This window comes from Balaenoptera musculus, chromosome 9, assembly GCF_009873245.2.
Source record: "Balaenoptera musculus isolate JJ_BM4_2016_0621 chromosome 9, mBalMus1.pri.v3, whole genome shotgun sequence".
Lineage (NCBI taxonomy): Eukaryota > Metazoa > Chordata > Mammalia > Artiodactyla > Balaenopteridae > Balaenoptera > Balaenoptera musculus.
The window spans coordinates 14800629-14821384 of NC_045793.1; the positions used below are offsets into that span (position 1 = coordinate 14800629).

Below are 20756 nucleotides of genomic sequence, written 5' to 3' on the forward strand. Positions count from 1 at the left end.
CTCCAAGCTCATCACTGAATTATTAAATTGAAGTACCCATCATATCCTAGACAAAAGCACAAAAAATAAAAAAGGCAAATAGCATTCATCCTTCTCTACATGCTCTGGGACAGTGGAAATTATCCACAGCCTTTAAAATGTATTTCTAAAATGCATCTATTAGTCACACTCTGAATGGTCTGTTCCACCAAGTGTTACAAACCCCCATGTTGCCTTCACCTGTGATACTTGCCCACCTAAAATGTCCACCCTCCTCTTCTCTGCTAATCCTTCCCTGCATTTCAAGACCTAGACCAAGACCTTTCTGCTTTCCAAAGCCACCTGTGACTGGCTGGAGACCCAGAAAGGCTGAAGGATTGGGGCTGGAAGGCGAGAAGCAAGAATCATGCACGAAGCTAAAAGGCCCCCAAAAGCCACTTCTGGAGAGTATTTCCAGGCTCCTGGGACAATCAGCACCATAGGAACTGCCACTGAGGAAGAGTAGGGGGCCCAGGCAGGAGAGGGAGCAGTCACTAGTGGACCCATTGGGTCTTATCTGACTTCTTTTTCACCACCAGCAGCAGCAGCAGCTGCATTCAGCACAGACCAGCCCAAGCAAGACCATCAACAGATGAAGCAGTCATGGAGTAAATCTAGAAGGTACTGGGTGGCCTTTCATTTTGTTCAGTGTTTCCTTTGCTGTGCAGAAAATTTTAGTTTGATGCAGTCCCACTGACTTATTTGTGCTTTTGTTGCCTGTGCTTTTAGTGTCGAATCCAAAACCTCATTGCCAAGACCAATGTTGTGGGGCTTTTTCTCTATGTTTTCTTCTAGGAGTTTTACAGTTTCAGGTCTTACATTTAAGTTGTTAATCCAATTTGAGTTTGTTTGTTTGTTTATGGTATAAGATAAGGGTCCAATTTCACTATTTTGCATATGATTATCTAGTTTTCCCACATCATTTATTGAAGAGACTATCCTTTCCCCATTGTGTATTTTGAACCCTTTGTCAAAAATTAATTGACCATTTGTGTCTGGATGTTTTATTCTGTTCCATTGATCCATGTGTCTGTTTTTATTCCAGAACCGTACTGTTTTGACTACTATAGCTTTGTAATATAGTTTGAAATCAGGAATTGTGATGGGGAATTTCCTGGCTGTCCAGTGGTTAGGACTCTGTGCTTCCACTGCAGGGGGGCACAGGTTTGATCCCTGGTCAGGAACTAATATCCCACAAGCTGCATGGCCCCAAAAAAAAAAAAGGAATTGTGATGCCTCCAAATTTGTTCTTCTTTCTCAAGATTGCTTTGACTATTCAGAGTCTTTTGTGGATCCATACAAATTTTAGGATTTTTTTCTATTTCTGTGGAAAATGCCAGTGGAATTTTGATAGGGATTGCATTGACTCTGTAGATCACTTTGGGTAGTGTGAACATTTTAACAATATTAATTCTTCCCATGCATATACACGGGATATCTTTCCATGTATTTTGCAACCTTTTCCATTTTTTTCATCAGTGTCGTATAATTTTCAGTGCGTAGATCTTTTATCTCCTTAGTTAAATTTATCCTTAAGTAGTTTATTCTCTTTGATGTTATTGTAAATGGGATTGATTTCTTTTTCAGATAGTTTGTTGTTAGTACGTAGGAATACAACTGATTTTTTTATGTTGATTTTGTATCCTGCAACTTTAATGAATTCATTAATTAGTTCTAACAGATTTTTGTGAGTCTTTAGGATTTTGCATATATAAGATCATATGCTCTGCAAACAGAGGTAGTTTTACTTCTTCCTTTCCCATTTGGATGCCCATTGTTTCCTTTTCTTGTCTAATTGCTCTGGCTAGGACTTCTGCCATTATGCTGAATAAAAGCGACAAGAGCATTCTTGGCTTGTTACTGATCTTAGAGAGGAAACTTTCAGCTTCTCACTGTTGATTATGGTGTTAGCTGTGAGTTTGTCATATACTATGGCCTTTTTCATGTTGAGGTACATTCCTTCTATACCTAGTTTGTTGAGAGTGTTTATCATGAAAGGAAGTTGAATTTTGTCAAATGCTTTTTCTGCATGTATTGAGATAATTATAGGATTTTTTATCCTTCATTCTGTTAATGTGGTGTATCGTGTTTATTGATTTGTATATGTTGAACCATCTTGCATCCCAGAGAGCAGTGGTTTCTTTTAAATATGGTCTGTGATTAGATGTAGGTCTAGAATTAGAATCCAGTTTTTCCACATGTAAAGCAAGCTCTCTGAGAAAGAAACTTCCAAGTACAGGGATGGACTTTTTCATTGTAGTCTTAAGTCTTAATAATCACCATTCACAATTTAATTTAACCTGGTCTTAGAATGAGACTAGATCAGAACACTAACTTACCCTGATTCCTATTTTAATGTCCATTTGATTTATACCTCTGGGTCTTGGGCTCCTGAGATTTAAATGCAGCTTGGCGTTGAAAGCCCTTCCACCTTCCCAAGACAACTCTTCTCAATTTCCACCATATTTATATATTTAACTGCTTTGACTGTTTAGTTACTTAATGCAACAACGACGGTTTACTTTTCTCACTGCTTCATCAGCCAAGAAGCTCCCTGATTACTCCAAACTCCCTTGTACATTCCACTCTGCTGTAGAAATAGTTAGCTTACAGTCTCAAGACCTCCATGCCCAAAGCATAAAACTGCTTTCCTCTTCAGCACTAGAGAGGAGCAATTCCCTGCTCTTTTTCAGTAAAATGTCTCTTTTTTTGCTCAATAATTGATATTCATTTACAAAAAGAATATGGAAGATACAGAAAGACTAAAGGAAGAAAAAATATCACCCATAATCCCACCATTGGAAGAAAACCACTATTAATATCGGGGCTATTTCTTTATATTCTTTCTCTCTTTCTTTTTTTTTTTTTCTGGGTACATGAATTTTTTTATTGCAATATAATTCACATGTCATAAAATTCATCCTTTTGTTAAAGTATGTGATTCAGTGGTTTTAGTACATTCACAGTGTTGTGCAACCATCAACATCGTCTAATTTCAGAACATTTTCATCAGCCCCAAAAGAAACTCCATACCTATCAGCAGGCTCTCCCTTCTCCCCTCCTCCAGCCCCTGACAACCACTAATCTACTTTCTGTCTGTATGGATGGGGCAGATGAATTTGTACATAATTATATAGGGAGTCCTTACACTCTTTCTTAATAAAGAAACCCTCATCTTACCAAAAGCTGCCAGTTCGTAGGTACGCTTGAAAGTTTAAATACACTATACTTAAGATTGCCTCTACCACTATTCAACTCACACAACTTATTTCTTGTACATCAAATCTCTTCCGGAAGTCAGCATTTCCAACAATTTTATACAGAAAAAATGAGTTTTAAAAACGTTTTATCACGGGTTTAGATCACCTTCGCATGTGCTTCATGCACTTCTAGCTAATGTATTCTACATTCCAGCTCATCTCCAGCCCCAGTGGAACAGCCCTGATCTCCTCAGACCCCAGTGCACACGACTCAGCCTCATAACTGTCAATTTAAGTGACTGTCATCAAAAAATTGTGTCAAATGCAGTTTGGGGAAAACTATCAAAATATACTATGCCAGGCTTCCCTGGTGGCGCAGTGGTTGAGAATCCGCCTGCCAATGCAGGGGACACGGGTTCGAGCCCTGGTCCGGGAAGATCCCACGTGCCGCGGAGCAACTAGGCCCGTGAGCCACAACTACTGAGCCTGCGCGTCTGGAGCCTGTGCTCCGCAACAAGAGAGGCCGCGATAGTGAGAGGCCCGCGCACCGCGATGAAGAGTGGCCCCCGCTCGCCGCAACTGGAGAAAGCCCTCGCACAGAAACGAAGACCCAACACAGCCAAAAAAAAAGGATAAATAAATAAATAAATAATAATTAAAAAAAAATATATATATATACTATGCCTATGTTATATTAGTCTCTTTTTAGATGAAATTGACTCTTTTGTCTTCTTTCTAAATTCACACAACACTTAACAATTAAGAAGTGTTTATTAAGTACATGCCATGGTCTTGCTGTACAAGGTGAGTGGAGATTCAAAAACAGTGTACTTGTAACAATTAGAAACGTGGACACCAAGTTGGTCCAAACTGAAAACACACTAGGCTTTCAGGAAAAGGGTGATGCACGTGGGCAGAAGAATTAGATTTGTATTGAGCTGTGACGCCTAAGAGAAGAACCAGCAAGAAAATATCAGCGGATGGGAATTCCCTGGCAGTCCAGTGGTTCACTGCCCAGGATTGGCCCGAGTTCAATCCCTGGTCGGGGAACTAAGATCCCGCAAGCTGCATGGTGCGGCCAAAAAAAAAAAAAAAAGAAAGAAAAATGCCAGGGGAGATTCGAGCCAACATTTATTAGGCACCAACTGCATGCAAGGGGGGTGGTGGTGGAGATGAGAGTGATGAGGAAATCAACAGTGAGTGGGACTTCTCAGTGTCTTGGGCAAACAGGAGAAGCTTCCCTGAGGAGGTGCCCCTGAGCTCCTTGAAGGAAAGAGAGGAGGAAGGGGATTCCAAGCATGGAGACCAGCAAGGGCAGAGGCACAGACACCTGCAGCAACGTGACTGTTCACAGAACTGCCAGGCCCACAGGTTGGGGTCAGAGCCTGGTGGATGAAGCTGCTGAAAGAGTCAGGGACCAAACCCTACGTCCCGGGTGCTGGGCTGATGAATGTGTACTTCTTCAATTTACCCGCATTAAACCAGATGCTAGAAGAACATCTGAGTCATGGACAGAAGTTTCCAGAACTGCAATGAGATACAGGACCTCAGTCCTGCCTTGAAAGAACTCCTAGGCTGGTTGAGCAGGCAAGAAGTGGTCCTCCTCATGTTACCTTCCAAGAGTCAAGGCTCTCATTGCACGCTTGCCTGGTCCAATGGCAGGGGGAACTCTTAAAGGAAAGACTAAGGAGTTTAAACGTTCAGGACAGCACCCTCCACGAGATCTCCTCGGGGACCACATGGCTGTGAAGGTCTCTCCACCCCCAGCTCTCCCGGAGCGCCCCTCTGTCTCCCACATGCACCCTGTCGAGAAAATGAAGCTGTAGGGAGGCCCTGCCGCATTCAAGCTGATGTCTGTTGCTCAGGGGCTACCTGGAGTCTTGCCTGGAAGACGAGGGTTGAGAGCCCAAGCATGGTGACCTTGAACTGATCAAGGGATAGACCCAGGAGCACCAGAGCCACGGCCACGGCCATGGCTGCTCCCTCCTGCTGCCTCCTTCTCTTTGGCGTTATCCTCAACAGACACTGAGCTCACCCAGAACCTCCACGTCTCCCCAGCCTTGGGCATCTGATCCAGACCTCCTGTTTTCTGACCTTGTACCAGGGCCTCACGCCATGCCTGGCACACATGAAGAAATCAATAAATATTTTTGCAAGAACAAATAGAAGTCGGCCCTCACTTCCTATTCACTGTCTCTGCTTCATGCATCTCTCTTATCTCTGTGTCTTTGACCCAGGTTATTAGCATGGCCCCAGAACAGATTGCAAATGCACAACTGCCTTGCTGAATGGTGTGGTGTTATTGGCCGTGACTCTGATCTACGCTGATTAGAAACACTCAGTTACAGCCAACTTATCAGTCAGGACACATGCCCCTTTCCGTGACCAGAGCAACATTAATGTATGCAATTCACTCATCCATTCATCAGACATTTATCGAGGTCGTACTGTATATCAGGCACTGAGCTGGAAATCAAGACTACGGAAATTAAAAAGACCCAATAAAGACAGAAACAGAAGTGCAGCGAAGTGTGCAATAGAAACAATGATGCTGCGAGACCACCTGGAGGCCTCAGGTTGGACACACTTTGAGAATCACAATCAGAGCACAGCTGTCGATGAGAAATTAATATTAATAAGCATATTAATGAGAAATTTTAAATATACCTGAAGCACTGAAGACTTATTTTCCTCTGCGTTTAGGTTATATAAATGATAGTTAATGATAGTGGCTGACACCTACTGAGCACCCACTACGTGTCAGGCACTGTGCTAAGTGCATCTCATCTCTGAGCAGAAACTGAGGTGGATGAACGGAGTGGGGTGGGAGAGGGGGTACCGCTTGCTCCTGGGTTTGCATGTGGCTGGTTTCAAGGCAAGATAAGCCACACTGAGGAAAGTTCAAAAGATAATTAAACCAGTTAGAAAGCAAAACAGCACTGGGACTGAAGCTGGGCTTCAGAGCCAATTTGCAAGAGGTAATTTCATCATCCTAGAACATCAAACGTGAATTCCATTTTCAGCTATGCAAATTCCAAAAGAATAATACCTCACATTTGCATAATGCTTGATGCTTTTCAAAGTGCTTTCCCAGTTATTAATCTAGAGGAGGCTTTATTACTACCGGAAACATAAATTGAAATTCTGTTCAAACTGAAGTTCTCCATTATTTTTTCCACTTTCCCCTCAAAAACCAGAGCCACCTAAATCCAGGTGCTTTTGATGGAGCGGGTAACTTTAATAAGTTTTACCGGCAGGGTGAATATGCACAAACAGAACATATTGTGGGGCCTTCCATCCAGCCTTCTATCAAGCCAGACTTCAGAAAACCTCCTGTTGAATTAACTAAATCATGGGGGGTTACTCCCAGTTTAAATTTGAGATTCTCCCAGGGTCTCAGACTTTGCGGCACTGCACACACTACGTTCGTTGGAATCCATTCCCTTCCATCAAATATTACAAAATGAGGAAATTAGTTCCACCACTTTGCCCTTAAACCTACAGAAATCCCTGTCAATGACATTCTACAAAGTGGCCCACGTTGCCAGACAGCTCCTATATCTTTTTTTGTTTTTAATGTCATCAGACCCAAGAGGCTGAATCTGCTGTAAATCCAACCTGGGGAGAGGATCTTAGAAAAATGAGGTGAGAAGATAGGATGGGGGTGCAAGGAGATACTTCTCCCCAAACCTTTCCAATTTGTTGCTTTTTCCATCTCTTTCAAACTTAATTATGTGTAGCGTTCTCAGCCACTGAATCACCGGTCGTTCCTGACACCACCGTCTAGTGCATTTGAGCAAAAGATTAACCTAGCTGTTTGCTTTCAATTCTGAAGCTGTGTTAATACTCAACTCCCTCTAGATTAGAGGGGAAGAAAAATACACTCCCACATACCCACCCCGGCTCCAGCACGGCTCCACGGCTGCTATTCCTGACAATGTCACGGTCATTGGAACATGCTGGCTGCACTTACCACTTCAGGAGAACCAAGAGGACCACTGACAGGGCCACCATCACCATGGGGCCACTGGCTTCCAGTCTGAGGAACCCCAGGACTTCCATTGTTCCTCAGAGACCCTAGAGGGGTGGTCCTCCAGAGGAAAGAGTGGGGCTGGTTCCCCTGCAGTTACAGGAACCACGATCTGCAGATGAAAGACATAGGCAACCAAGAAAACATCACATCAAGTGTGTCCCTGAAATGTGCTCTTTCTCAGAAGTGTCTCCTTATAAAGAGGAAGGAAGAGGAGGGAAAAACAAAGGGTTTCAGTGTAAGGCAATGAATCAGCAACTTTATTTTCTTGATGACTGTACAGTCAATAAACATTTACATTAACTTCCCCGGGGAAGCATCAGCAGAACTGGCTCCCTGTTTGCTGGGAAAGAAAATGGTTGCAACCATAGATTTCTACGGTGACAAGTAGTCCTTAAAGAAAGACTCCTCTTTTAAAAAATTAATTTGTAATTAAATGATGATAGGGGTGAGGAGACTGAATGTCCCAGAAAAATTTGAGGCCAGACATCAGCCTGATGAAGAATGCTGGCTGCACTGAGGACATCCATCCCATTAAGTTCATTCGTTTCTGGGGTCCACTGACACCTGTCGGTTCAGTGGGGTCCCTGGTGACTGCCTGTTGGGACAGACTGAAGATCTTGCCTCGGGTCAGCCCTCTCATCGTGAGTTGGAGAATTTCTTAAATGTCTAATAGCATATCCACTGGCTCATGTATGGGTCCTTTGTTCTAGCTCTGAGCTTATCTGACTAGGGTAGACAGAATTATTTTTTGCTTATTAGTCAGTGTATGATACCTTTAGTAACTGGAAGGGTGTTTCAGAGAGGAAATCATTCACTCACCATGACACTCATTTGTTTATTCACCACGTATGGGGGCCAGGCTCTGTGCTGAGTTTACAGTGTTTGGAAAATAGAAGTACTGGACTCTGGAGAATTTTCTCTGGGGAGAGACAGACAGTAAACAGGTAGACAAAGAAATAAGTAATTGCAAGTTGAGAACGGTGCTGTGAAGGTTGTGAACATGGGGCTGTGACTGGGGATAACTGGGGTAACCCATTAAGAGAGTGTGGGAGGAAATCTGTCTGAGGAGGAAAGCTTGAAGCTGAGAGTCTCAGGTGAGGAGGAGACCATCTGGTAAAGAGCCGTGGGCAAAGCCTTCGGGCCAAAAAGGGTGACAAGATAAAGGCTCTAAGGTGGGGAAGAAGTCCCCGTGTTGTGGGAACTTCAGAGAGGCCAGTGGGCCTGCTGGGGGAGCAGCTGGGGGAGGTGGAGACATCGACAGAGACCAGACAGCTCAGAGCCACGGTGAGAAGCCTGGGCTTCATTTGATGTGCAACTTAGCAGTTTAGTGTGGTCGTATTTCTTCTTTTTTTTTTATAAATTTATTTATTTATTTATTTGTGGCTGCCTTGGGTCTTCGTTGCTGCACGCAGGCTTTCTCTAGTTGTGGCGAGCAGGGGCTACTCTTCGTTGCAGTGCACGGGCTTCTCATTGCAGTGGCTTCTCTTGTTGCGGAGCACGGGCTCTAGGCACATGGGCTTCAGTAGTTGTGGCACGTGGGCTCAGTAGTTAAGGCTTGCGAGCTCTAGAGCGCAGGCTCAGTAGTTGTGGCGTATGGGTTTAGTTGCTCCGCGGCATGTAGGATCTTCCCGGACCAGGGCTTGATCCCATGTCCCCTGCACTGGCAGACGGATTCTTAACCACTGCACCACCAGGGAAGTTCAGTGTGGTCGTATTTCTGTTTGTTAGAGTTGTTCTGGCTCCACGTGAAGAATTCATGGAAGGAAAAGTAGGGAGGCACTTGGAAGACTATTTCGTTCATCCCGAGATGAGGTTGCTCACACTAGAATAGGGATGGGAGGCGGAAAGAAGTAGAGGAATTTGAAATCTATTCTGGGGGTTGACTCTGCAGAATTTCCTGGTGGATTGGCTGCAGAAGGGAGGGGAAGGAGGCGGCACATCTGACCCCCCAGGTTCCTGACTTGAGGGAGCACCATTCACTGAGATGAGGAAGGCTGGGAAAAGATGGGGTATTGTTGGGAAGATCAAAAGCTGGGTTTTGCAGAAACAGACTCACAGACATAGAGAACAGACTTGTGGTTGCCAGGGGGGAGGGGGGAGGGAGAGGGATGGACTGGGAGTTTGAAGTTGGTAGATGCAAACTATTACATTTAGAACGGATAAACAACAAGGTCCTAATATATAGCACAGGGAACTCTATTCAATATCCTGTGATAAATCATAATGGAAAAGAATACAAAAAAAGAATGTGTGTATGTGTATAGCTGAGTCACTTTGTTGTACAGCAGAGATTGGTACAACATTGTAAATCAACTACACTTCAATTAAAAAAAAAGAAAAAATCAAAAGAAGAAAAAAAATTGGGAAGAGTGAAAAATGTTCAACAGGGACACAGTGATATTAATTATGATGTATCTACTTCAAGGGCTATGATACCAAAGGCCAATGGCAGCATAAACCACTCAAATTATAATCACAAATAAAAAAATAGAAAAAAATGCTATGTGCATAAAAGTTGAGTTTTGGTCCTGTTAAGTTTGAGATGCCTGGGATACATCAGAGTGGAGCTGTCAAGTCACAGAGGAATCTCAGCTGGAAATGTAAGTAATAATAATGAATAATGACAATACCATTTATGAAGTACTTACTATGTGCCAGTTACTATTCTAAGAACATCTAGATATGTTAGCTCATTTAATCCTCATAAACCACTGTATGAAGTAACGCTTATTATTAACCCTGTTTTAGAGAAGTAGAAACTGAGGCATGGGATGTATGACTCTAAAACCCATACTCTTAATCAAAAGATTATATTCAAACGTGGAAGGCACCAATACGCAAATGGTAGTTAAATCCAGAGGCATAGATGAGCCACAAATAAGAGAGTGAACCACACAAGTACCAAGTACCTTCCAAGCACCTTCCCCTTTCTCTAGCCATTTGCCCTGACTCCCTATTTTGCACCTCTACTTAGATGTCCCCCAACAGCTGCATCACATCTGGACCAGTGCCCCATGCTCCAGCCCAGCCCTTTAGGACTTCCTGTCCTCTCTCCGTATTCCATGTCTCTTTTGTCCCATATGATCAGTACCATACTGAGATGTTAACAGATCTGTGTATCCTCCTCACAAAACCAAGCTGTGCTTCCACAAGGGCCATCAGAAATATGGTGCTTTCAGCCACAGGAACCACTGTGTGGGATGTGGGAGGATCAAGAGCTGGAGTGGTTCATCATGGCCACGGATTCAGAGAGTTGGAAGAACCTCAGATATTACTTAGACCAATGTCTGTATCAGAAGGATGCTCAGGAAAAGAAATTAAGGTTCCAAGGTGAAATGAAAGTGAGAAATGCTGGTGTGAGCATCGATACATAAGTTTATTTGCTCAAGACCTCTCAGAAACTTGAACCTGCCGATGTGCATGGGAACTCTCCAAGAGGGGGGTGCAGAGAACAGCATTCCCCAAGTGCATTCGACCACAGGATCCCTCTTAAGGGACATTTATGAACAGCCCGGATGTTGTGCTCTTAGGAAAGTGCTTGGAAAGTGTGTTGACCAAGCCCATGGTCACCTCTTATTTACAGAGGAGGAAATGAAAACCCAGAAAGGGAAAGTGATGGTACAAAGTCCCACAGCTGCCTGGTGATAGAGCCCAGGGCCCTCATCTTCCTTTTCAGGATCTGCATCTAGAATGTACTCCTCCCGTCCCGCCGTGGACCTGTGGGCCTAGCACAGGCCCTGCCTGCTTCACGGAGACGGCGTTGATGCTGGCCACCAGCTCAGAGAGGTCCTGAGGGGTGACCACCTCCCCTATTGACATTGATTTCGCACATTTACTCCTCCAGCTAATATTGTTGGAGCCCTTTCTGTGTGATTTGTGATTTGTGGAAGCTGTAAATGCCGTGGAGAGATAATCACCCCCATTCTACACTCACATCAGAGCAGAGATAATACTCAGTGAATTGTGGACAGTAAGTGAACCGGGATGGAGTGGAAGGGTCAAATATGAGAGGTTTTAGGCTTTTCATCAGGGGAGTAACATGATTAAGGATGTATTACAATTTCGGTATCTATGACACAATGCAGGGGACATGCCGGTTGGGATTTTTCCAGGATGAGAGCTGGCTGTTGCCATGATATTTACCATAATTAAATATTAGGCCTTTATTCTCTGGATTTTTTTAGTAAATTTATTTATTTATTTATTTAAATTTTTGGCTGCGTTGAGTCTTCGTTGCGGTGCGCGGGCTTCTCATTGCGGTGGCTTCTCTTGCTGCAGAGCACAGACTCTAGACGCGTGGGCTTCAGTAGTTGCGGCACGTGAGCTCAGTAGTTGTGGCTCGTGGGCTCTAGAGAGCAGGCTCAGTAGTTGTGGCGCACGGGCTTAGTTGCTCCGTGGCATGTGGGATCTTCCCGGACCAGGGCTCGAACCCATGTCCCCTGCATTGGCAGGCGGATTCTCAACCACTATTCCACCAGGGAAGCCCTCTCTGGATATTTTCTTTTCAATATATATCTATTTAAAAAAACCAACTCTACAGAACTGTATAGCAAATAGCCTATAATCCCAACTCCCAGAGATAAAGTCTTAGCATGCAATTAGCCTATGCCCTCCCCTATCTTTTTCTATGCATATGCAAGCACAGGTGTATTTTTAGTTTTTATGAAAACAAGATCATCATATCCATGCCATCTACAACTGGCCTTTTCATTCTCCATATGGCGAATATCTTTCCACGTTCATACCCAGAGATATACATCATTTGCTTCTCCGGATTCCCCTGGTTGGATGTGTTGTAATTCATGTAGCCCATCCTCTGTTGAATGGCATTCAAGCTGTTGGCAAGTTTTCCCAACTACAAATGAGGCTTCAGCGAACATCCTTATGCATATCACTGTGGCCTTGCTTGAGTATAGCCCAAGCAACATTCTCAGAAGTGGAATTTCAAAAATGCAAGTAGGTGCTACCCTCTGCAGAGACAGTCAGCTTCCCTCCCCCGAGCTGTGTACTGAGGTTTTCCCCGCTCCATGGGACACTCCACAGAGCTTACCCTTCTGTGTCAACCCACTCCAAGTCTAGCTCTTTTTTCTCCTACTTCCAGGCAGACGCCTCCCCCAGAGTTGAGTCAACTGTTTTGACTTAAGTCTCGTGTTTCTTTTTAAAGCTTTCACTCCATAAATTCTGTGGTATTTCCTCCATGTTCCCTGTGTTTAAAAACTGCCTGTGCAGACGCTTTCTTCCTCTGCGGAAGCTTCCCACCTGGCCTGCACGAAGCCCCATGTCTCTGACGAGGTTTGAGGCCTCATTTCCCGAGGGAAAGGACAACAGGGTTTCCTCAGCACCGTAGACGGTCAAGGAACGTTGACCTATAACCTCGTTTCAGCCTCATAGCAACCCTGGGCAGTAGGTGAGCAGGACTTTTCAGTCCTGGGTTCCAAGTGGGAAAAAAGAGTTCAGAGATGTTACAAGACTGTCGGAAATCATACATTTCATAAATCCTAGAGGCCGACGAACTCAAAGCCTCATCTTCTGGCTTTAAACCCAATGTTTTATCCACTAAATCTAAAGCCACATCTTGGTTTAAATATTCATAGTTCAGCAGCCCACAGTTGTGATATAGCTTGTCTCTGCTCCTGGGGTGCAGAGGTGCTGCAGTTAAGGAAGACAAAGTGATGGCGCAGGCCTGCCGGCTGCTTCGTCTCCATGGAGAAGGTACTGGGGCCCCTTTGGAAGGTGGGAAACTTCAGCTAGCCCCAGTGCAGCCCCGTCTCCTCAACGTCGTCCAGTATCTTAGGGGCTCCCTGTCCAGTTTCTGAGAACAGGGGTCTGATTCAGAGGCCCCTCCACTCTTCATTCCATCAACCAGCACACACGCATTGGACCGTCAGTAGGCACTCGGCACCAGGAGTGGAATCCCAACGTATAAGGCCCCACGTTCCAGGTGTTGCCTCCAAGGAACTCAGCTTCCAGGATAGGGGAGCAGACAGGTAAACACCTACATGCTGTCAGGGTTACAGGAACTGTGACATAAATACAGACAGGGCACGGAGGGGGCAAAAATAGGAGGAAGGAGACTGGTAAAGGCTTTGAACAGGTGACAGCTGAGCTTAGACTGGACCGACGACCACGCAGATGAGAGGAGGACAGATGCGCTTGGGAGAGGGCGCACGTCTAGGGCTTGCCTGAGGGCATCGGATGCTGGGGGTGAGTGGAGGGGACAGATACTCAGAGGCCGGGTCAGGCAAGGCAGTGTGGGCCACACCGAGAAGTTTACACTTTATCCTAGGAAGCCAGGGTAGGACCAAAAATTGAGTGCAAAACATGATTGGATTTTTAGGAATACTCCTTAGAAGGCAGATTGGATGGGTTACAGCTGAGATGGGAGACCAGCGAACAGGCACTGGTCATCTCGATAAGAGAGGCTGGTATGAGTGAAATAGTCGATGTGGAAATGGGGAAGAGAGGACTGAGTTTTGAGATTCCTGGGAGGGCAGAATCAACAATATTTGGTCCTTGAGTGTGGTGGTAAAGGATTGCTGAAGATAACTCCCCAGTTTCTGGCTCCTTTGGTGGAGCCCATGTGGTGCCATATAACACAGTAAGGACTTGGGGGAAGGAATGAGTGGAGGGAAGTTATTGTGACTTCAGCGGTGAGCAAGCTGAGCCCGAGGGCCCTGGTGGCCACCCAGCTAAGGGTGCTCCGGAGGACTCCACACCCTGCAGAGGTCAGGAGAGAAACCTGAATTAGACAAGGAGTTTTATTTTCGTAGTGGGTCACAGAAAGAACGCGAACAAGAGCAGCCTTGCAGCGGAGGGGCAAAGAGGGGCCTGAAAAGAGGTGGAGGAAGGATGATCTGGGAGAGGGCAGCAGAGCCAGCAGAGCGACCCTATTTTAGTGCTTAAAGATACAGCCTTTTGTTTTCAAAAGTCCTGGATTCAAATCCAACCACTTCAGCTCTCTAGCTTGGATGCTCTTGGGCGGCTACTTGACCTCTTGGAGCCTGTTTCTCATTTGTAAAGTGGGGATAACTGTACCTACTTCCCAGGGCTGTTGTGAGGAAAACGAGGTACCCGCGGAGCATGCTTAGTGGAGCCCTGACACATGGGAAGCACTTGTACACATGGTCTGCGATTATTTCCACCAAAGCCACGGGGGGACTGTTGAAAGAAGTAGGAAATGGCCACAGGCGTGAATGTTACAGAAAAACCAGGTGAGGTGCTTACCGAAGCTCCTTCGGATTCAGCAATTTGATCATGACCACCCCTCCCAGAATGGCTTTGGTGGAGTGGTGGGTGTAGAGAGACAGAACTAGAGAAAAGGAAATTTGAAAAGGACTGATTCAGACTTCTCTGTCCATCTCTGTGGCCCTATGGCTGAGATGTGGGGGAGACACAGGTTTGGACCAGCTAGTGTAGAATTTCCACGTGCCATTCTTTGTGTGACCCACGTGAAACCAGAACATCTCCTGCATTAGGGCACGGCCGCCATCTGTGTGTGTCTCCCTCCCGAGATAAGGACAGAACTATCTCTTCTCTTCAAGGTTGCTATGGAGACATGGATGGGTTTGTAAACAGTTTAAAGGTCTACATCAAATTTTGATTTTGTATTGGTTATGAGAGCAGGGACCACATTTTCTATATCATTATACAGCCACGCTGCCTGTCACATTGCAATCTTATACACTGACTTGGCTTTAATTAACACCCATAGGCTGATCCCTCTCCAATCTATTCTCTCCAGCCCCGTTCTCATTCCTGAGTTTCAGACTAATATATCCAGCCACCCACTGGACCTCTTCTCACAGATGTCCTACAGATGCTACAGACTCGCAATGTCTAAAACTGGACTCACCAGCACAGCCTCCTTCCTCCACTAACCTTGTCCTTGTCCCTGTCCCGTGTTCCTCATCTTAGTGAATCATGCCTCCTTCCCCTCAGCTCCCAAGTCAGGAATTTGGGCTCATCCTTGCCTCTTCCTTCTCTCCCAGCGCCCCCCCCCCACCACCTTCACATTCATTAATCACCAAACCCTATTGGTCCTGCCTACTGAGTCTCTCCCATTTCTCACCACTACTCCCTTTATCCATTCATTCTTTCATTCATTCCACTTCATTTCACTCGCTCAGTAAATATACCGGCATCTACTCGGTGTTAGCTACTGTTCTAGGCAGAGGGGCAGCAAACAAGCTAGGTTTCTGATCTCAGAGAGCTTGTATCTAGAGAGAGATCCACCCAAATCGCAGCACTATGATCTCTCACTAGATTGCAACTGTCTCTTATCAGCCTCCCTGCCTCTCGTTCGTTCATCAACATTTATTTGCTGAGTTTGTGCTCGGTGCCTGGCACTGTGCTGGGGGTGCCTGACAAATGCAGGGGAGACCAGCGTGCCTGGGAGGCACTGGGCAAGGGAAATGTGAGACTGGGTGGTGGAGGAGGAGAGGTGGGGGTCAGAACACCTAAGACCTGGTGGGCTATGTGCAAAATGTACTACTTCCTTCCCAAAGGAAGGGGGAGCCACTGAAGGAAGGGCTTTAAGCAGGAGAGTGACGTGATGCTATTTACGCCAACTGTATATCTCAACTGGTTTCATTATTAAAATGAGCATGGAGCTCATCAGATAATAGTCTAACCTCCACATGTCAACATCGCCCAGGTCCCCAGTCACACAGTGGGGACGTTGAGGCAGTGCCACCATCCAGACCTTGGCTGTGGGCGTCATTGGAAGGCAGGATCTGGACTTGTCGACTACAGGCTGCTCTTGATATTGCTAATCAGACATGGCCCATCCCATTTCCTTCACATCTCAGCCTGTCAATATATGTCAGCCATGATCTCAGCTTGTCAGATATTCGCACTTTCTAAATTGTCATCGAATGTCTCCAGGCACTCCTCGTGGGAGAGTGTCGCTACATGTGGACAATCAGGCGTCCTTCTGCTCGTGAAGTGGAGAGTCAGCAGATGGCTTGACTGCCTTAAGGCAAGGCTTGGAGCTGCCTTAAGGCGAGCTAGTGTCTGGAACAGCCATTTTTCACCTCTTAGCCACAGGGGGTGGGGCAGGCATGGTGGAGACAGATGACATGCCCAGAAAGAAGAATCCAGCATCCGCAGGGTCTTGACAGCAGACTGCACTCAGTTCAGGGATCAGGGAGAAAGTGGGTCTAGCCTCCACAGTGATGGAGTGCTGACATCTGACCAAGTTTTCCCAACTCTTTCCAGGAGGCTGAGCCTACCTCCCGAGCCCCAGCTGCTAGCTGGGGTTCTGCTCTAAATTCACTGCCAGAGCCTGCCTGCAGTTCCATGAGACAATTGATGCCATCCACTCACGTGTGATGCTCATCTAGACCCAACTAGACAAGACTAGTCCACCCAACTAGACCCTCTTAGACTGTAGGGCTGCTTGAATCAAGCCTCAAGTCTCCACACGCCAATGGACAATGTGAATCAAAAACATTTGCTCTGTCTGAAGAAGGCAACCTTGTACCTTGAACATTTTGTCAAGCCTGTACTTCTGCTGGTCCCAGCTCCCTCCCTGTCTGCACTGGTCTGTGTACTGAAGTCCCAGCTCGCCTTGTACCTGCGCCCGCCTGAGTTATGACAAGCCCATGACAAGCCCTGTGTCATCTTATATCCTCACCCTCCTATAACAGGCCAGACTCCTTCCTGTGCATTTTCAGGACCCAGACTAGATGTCACCTCCTCAAGGAAGTCCTCCAGGACCACCCATGATGATGAGTTCCGTGTCCTGCTATAGCACCCCAAGCTTTCTCCACTGAGGTTGCCTGACTAATTGCATGTCTACCCTCTAGATGTAAATGTTTTGAGAACAGAGGCCTTTTCTGATTCAACAATGTATTTTCAGCGGCCAGGAGAAAGCCTGTCTGTCACTCAACAGGTATTCACGGAATGTTTGCTGAATGAATAAATGCACTTCTGCCTGTGTTTCAGGTAGCAACCACCAGATGGCAGTAGTGTTCTTTGGGTCATGAAGGTACGTGGTCATGCTCTTTCTGCAAGAACACCTGAAAATCAACTGAGATTTGTTCCCATAATCCAAGCACTTGGTTAATTTTCTATAAAATATATCAGTTTATTGGAAAAAACCCACAAAATCATTTCTAAAGCTAGACTTTATAATAAAGATATAAAAAAGGAAAGGAAGAGAAACAGAGAAAGCACCGTTGAGTCCTTGAGTCCTTCGTACCATTCTCCACTTGATCTAAGTATGGGACTATTTATCAAAGACCCAAGAGTATCCATTTGGACTCCTAAGCATTTGAAGTTTCTGCAGCCAGCCGGACACCCTTGTGGCTGCCTGTACCTGTTCCGGGTTCACTGGCTCTAATTTGACTTGCTTATCTTATCAGGGTTTTACCAGTAGACCAGTTTGGCTGGAGCAGAGGGTTCATGAAGAAGGCTAGGAGATAAGGTTGGAGCAGTAGGGAGGGGCCAGCGGGAGGAGGCCTCTGGGTACCGGGATGAGTGTGAACTTTACCCTGCATGCAACAGAGTAACTGGCAGAGATTCTTGTGGCGTGCACATGTGTGCGTGCACGTGTGTGTGTGTGTGTGTGTGTGTGTGTGTGTGTGTGTGAGTGAAAGGGCGGTGGAATGGGGAGGGAGGGAGGGACATGTACCAGATGATGTTGGGAAGGATGGACGGGGGTGCCTAGGGGGATCCTGAAGCAAGGGAGACCACTGGGAGATTGCTGCGATGACCTGGTGAGTAGGGCTGAGGCAGGAGACAAGTGGAGAACAGGGGTGGTGGACACCTGGGTGGGTTCAGGAGATGCTCCATAGGTAGAACACCTGGAGGATTTGACGACGGATTGGGAAGGAGAGCGAGAGAAGAGAGCCTGGGCAAGAGCCCCACCTTTGATTAAAGCCTGACTTGGTGCAAATTAGAAAAAGGCATGGCTTCCCCGGGACACTTTACTTCCGCCTGCTGGACAATTGTCTTGTCTAGCAAGCTCCCGGGTGACCATCACCCCCGGACTCAGTTATTCCGAGGCCGCCCCGCTCCACAGCCGCCCTGCGAGGCACACTCCAAGGTTCCCAGCCTGGATGAAAGAGACATGGGTGGTGTTTCTGAGAGAAATGGGGAAGATGGAGGGAGAGCCGTTTTTAAGGGAAGGAGCATCCCGAGTTTCCTATGTCTCTAGTGCAGCGGTTCTCATACTTGAGTGGACGTCAGACACACGTGGGAGGGCTTTTAAAACACAGATGACTGGGCCTCCCCTCCCCCCATCAGTTTCTGATTCTGTAGGGCTGGGCTGGGGTCTGAGAATTTGCATTTCTATCAAATTCCCAGGTGACTCTGCAGCTGCTGGTCTGGGACCGGCTCTTTGAGAACAGAGCTTTTGGCCCCTAGCTCTGCGTTAAAAGCACCGCGGGAGATTTTCTTTAATGCTAAAGTCAGAGCCCTACCCAAACCACTGGAATCCGATCCAGCTGAAAGAACTCTCCCAGAGGGTTTTCCCTCCACCTACACAGTAGAGTCAGACAGCACCTCTGGGGACACCGCAGGTCTGAAGTGCTGCTGTATTTGAGCGGCAGCGTATTAGCAATTCTTTGGTTTTCGTTCATGAATTTCCCCCATTTTGTCTCTAATGCCCTCCTTTTTCCCTCAGGAAAGGCCTCAGCTTTCCCTCTTTCCCTGACAGGTGTACAAAACTGGCCAGAATTGCCCATTCCTCCCTAAGGATCAACGTGAACTATTTCAAACTAGGTTCTTTCACAATAAACACTTGTCACTTTGCTTTTTCTAGCTCTTATTCCAGAAATATCTATTCTGCATTTCCTGTGGGTGGGTCATGCCTGCTCAAGGCAGGCCTGCTCACCTGCTTAGCAGGTGCTACCCCTCCCCCTCCTCCCTGCTCCTACGTGACCTCCTCCTGCCACAGCCCTGGTTTCACCCCACTCTTTGGACGGCATCTGTCTTCTCTCCCAATAGGACTATTTGAGGCTCTGCGGGAGCTAAGAGAAGATCTGTGTCCTTTCTCTCAATATGGTAGTGGGAAGATGAAGGAACAGAAGGTGTGTGTGGGATAGAAGTAAATATGGGTCTGAAATTCCACATAATTACATAATAGAGAGGTATTGCCAAGGTAAATTAATAAGAAAACAGTTGGATGATGTTTACCAACAAAACCAGTTTGGGGTGTGTTAGTCTCTGCTTTTGCTTTGTCGAATGAGCCACGAATTAGCAGAATGCACATCAAAAGAGGCACCCTCTTCATGGAAGTGACCAAATTATTCTGCCTGCTTGGTCAGGCTACCTAGAAGCTAGGAGAATTGCCTGGGAGCTGCATGGGAACCTCTCTGCCCACGGGCTTCTTTGCTGAACATCTTCCCATCTGTCTGTCTCTTTTTCATGCATGTCCTGTCCTCCCATCTGTCCTGCTCCCTCTGCTACTTTCACAGCCATGGAAGAGCAAGGCCAGGTTTTCATCTCAAACCCACAATCCTAATGTCTGCCTAAAATTCACAGCCCATTACATAGAACACCTGGATGGCAACACTGCGATTCAAGTCACACTAATTGTCAGTATCATGCAGACACCTCTCCTTCTCCCAACAAGTTTTGTAAATTGGCCAAGCCAGTTTGAATTTGAGACAGGACTTGGGCTCCAAGCTGAGGTCAGAGGAGCCAAGCATGGCATCGTCCATTAGGAAACACTCTGGAACACCCATGAGGTGAGAGGCTCAGGAACAGGGGCTGGGAGAGGAGGATGGATGAGGAAAGTGCCTGGGGAGCTCGCCACTCGGTGACCCAGGACGTCAGACCCCAGTCAAGACCACAGGAGGCAGTGTCTGTGTGAGGACTCCAGGTCAGCTCTCTTTTGGGCATGAATCACCATCTTTGGAAAAGTCTGGAAAATCACAATCTTTGGAAAACCAAACGGAGACTCCAGGCACCTAGTCTAAACTTCCACCTTCATAGCATCCCTGGAAGCTGTTGGTCTCTGCTTGAATTCCCCCAATTCTGGGGAGCCCAGTTCCGGCAAAACCACCCTTCTCTTGTTACACAGCTTCAGAACCTGCGTCTAATTTCCCCACCTGTACTAGGACTCCCACATCTGTTCTTTTATCGGATAGTGACAACCATCCCAGGGTTTAGGCAGGGCCAGAGAGTGCCCGCTTGACCAAGCAGTTACTTTCCAGCTTGGTCAGGTTCAGTGAACTTTGGCAAATACAAGACTAGAAATCCGGCCACGCGCCCCCTGGCCCGACAGTCCTTTCATCACACGGCTCCAACATCATGGTGAGAGCAGTTGAAGTCCAGCTTCCTGAATCTGACATGAACCCACCATCCAACCTTCCCAACAAACCTGAGTGAGAACGTGAGAGCTGGAAGCCTGTGCTCCAGGCTTTCCCCTTCACGGAGAACAGACCGATTGCCCAGGCCATGGCCTGAGTGGATGGAGAAGTGAGCTGAGGGTCAGAAGGAAGCCTGCTCTTCACAATGCTACGGAGAGAGATGGACTCAGAGGCTGCTTTCCTCTTAGA

The 20756-nt window shown here is 46.5% G+C and overlaps 1 protein-coding gene across 1 annotated transcript in view; it reads right to left on the reverse strand.

Moving 5' to 3' along the window:
• TBXAS1 (thromboxane A synthase 1) overlaps window positions 1–7420 on the reverse strand; it is a 148843-nt gene extending 141423 nt beyond the window's left edge. The window contains exon 1 of the mRNA XM_036864550.1: window positions 7192–7420. Within this exon, the coding sequence (XP_036720445.1) occupies window positions 7192–7280 (89 nt within the window). The 5' untranslated portion in view covers window positions 7281–7420. The remainder of the gene's footprint in view (window positions 1–7191) is intronic.
• Between the last annotated feature and the right edge of the window lie 13336 nt (window positions 7421–20756).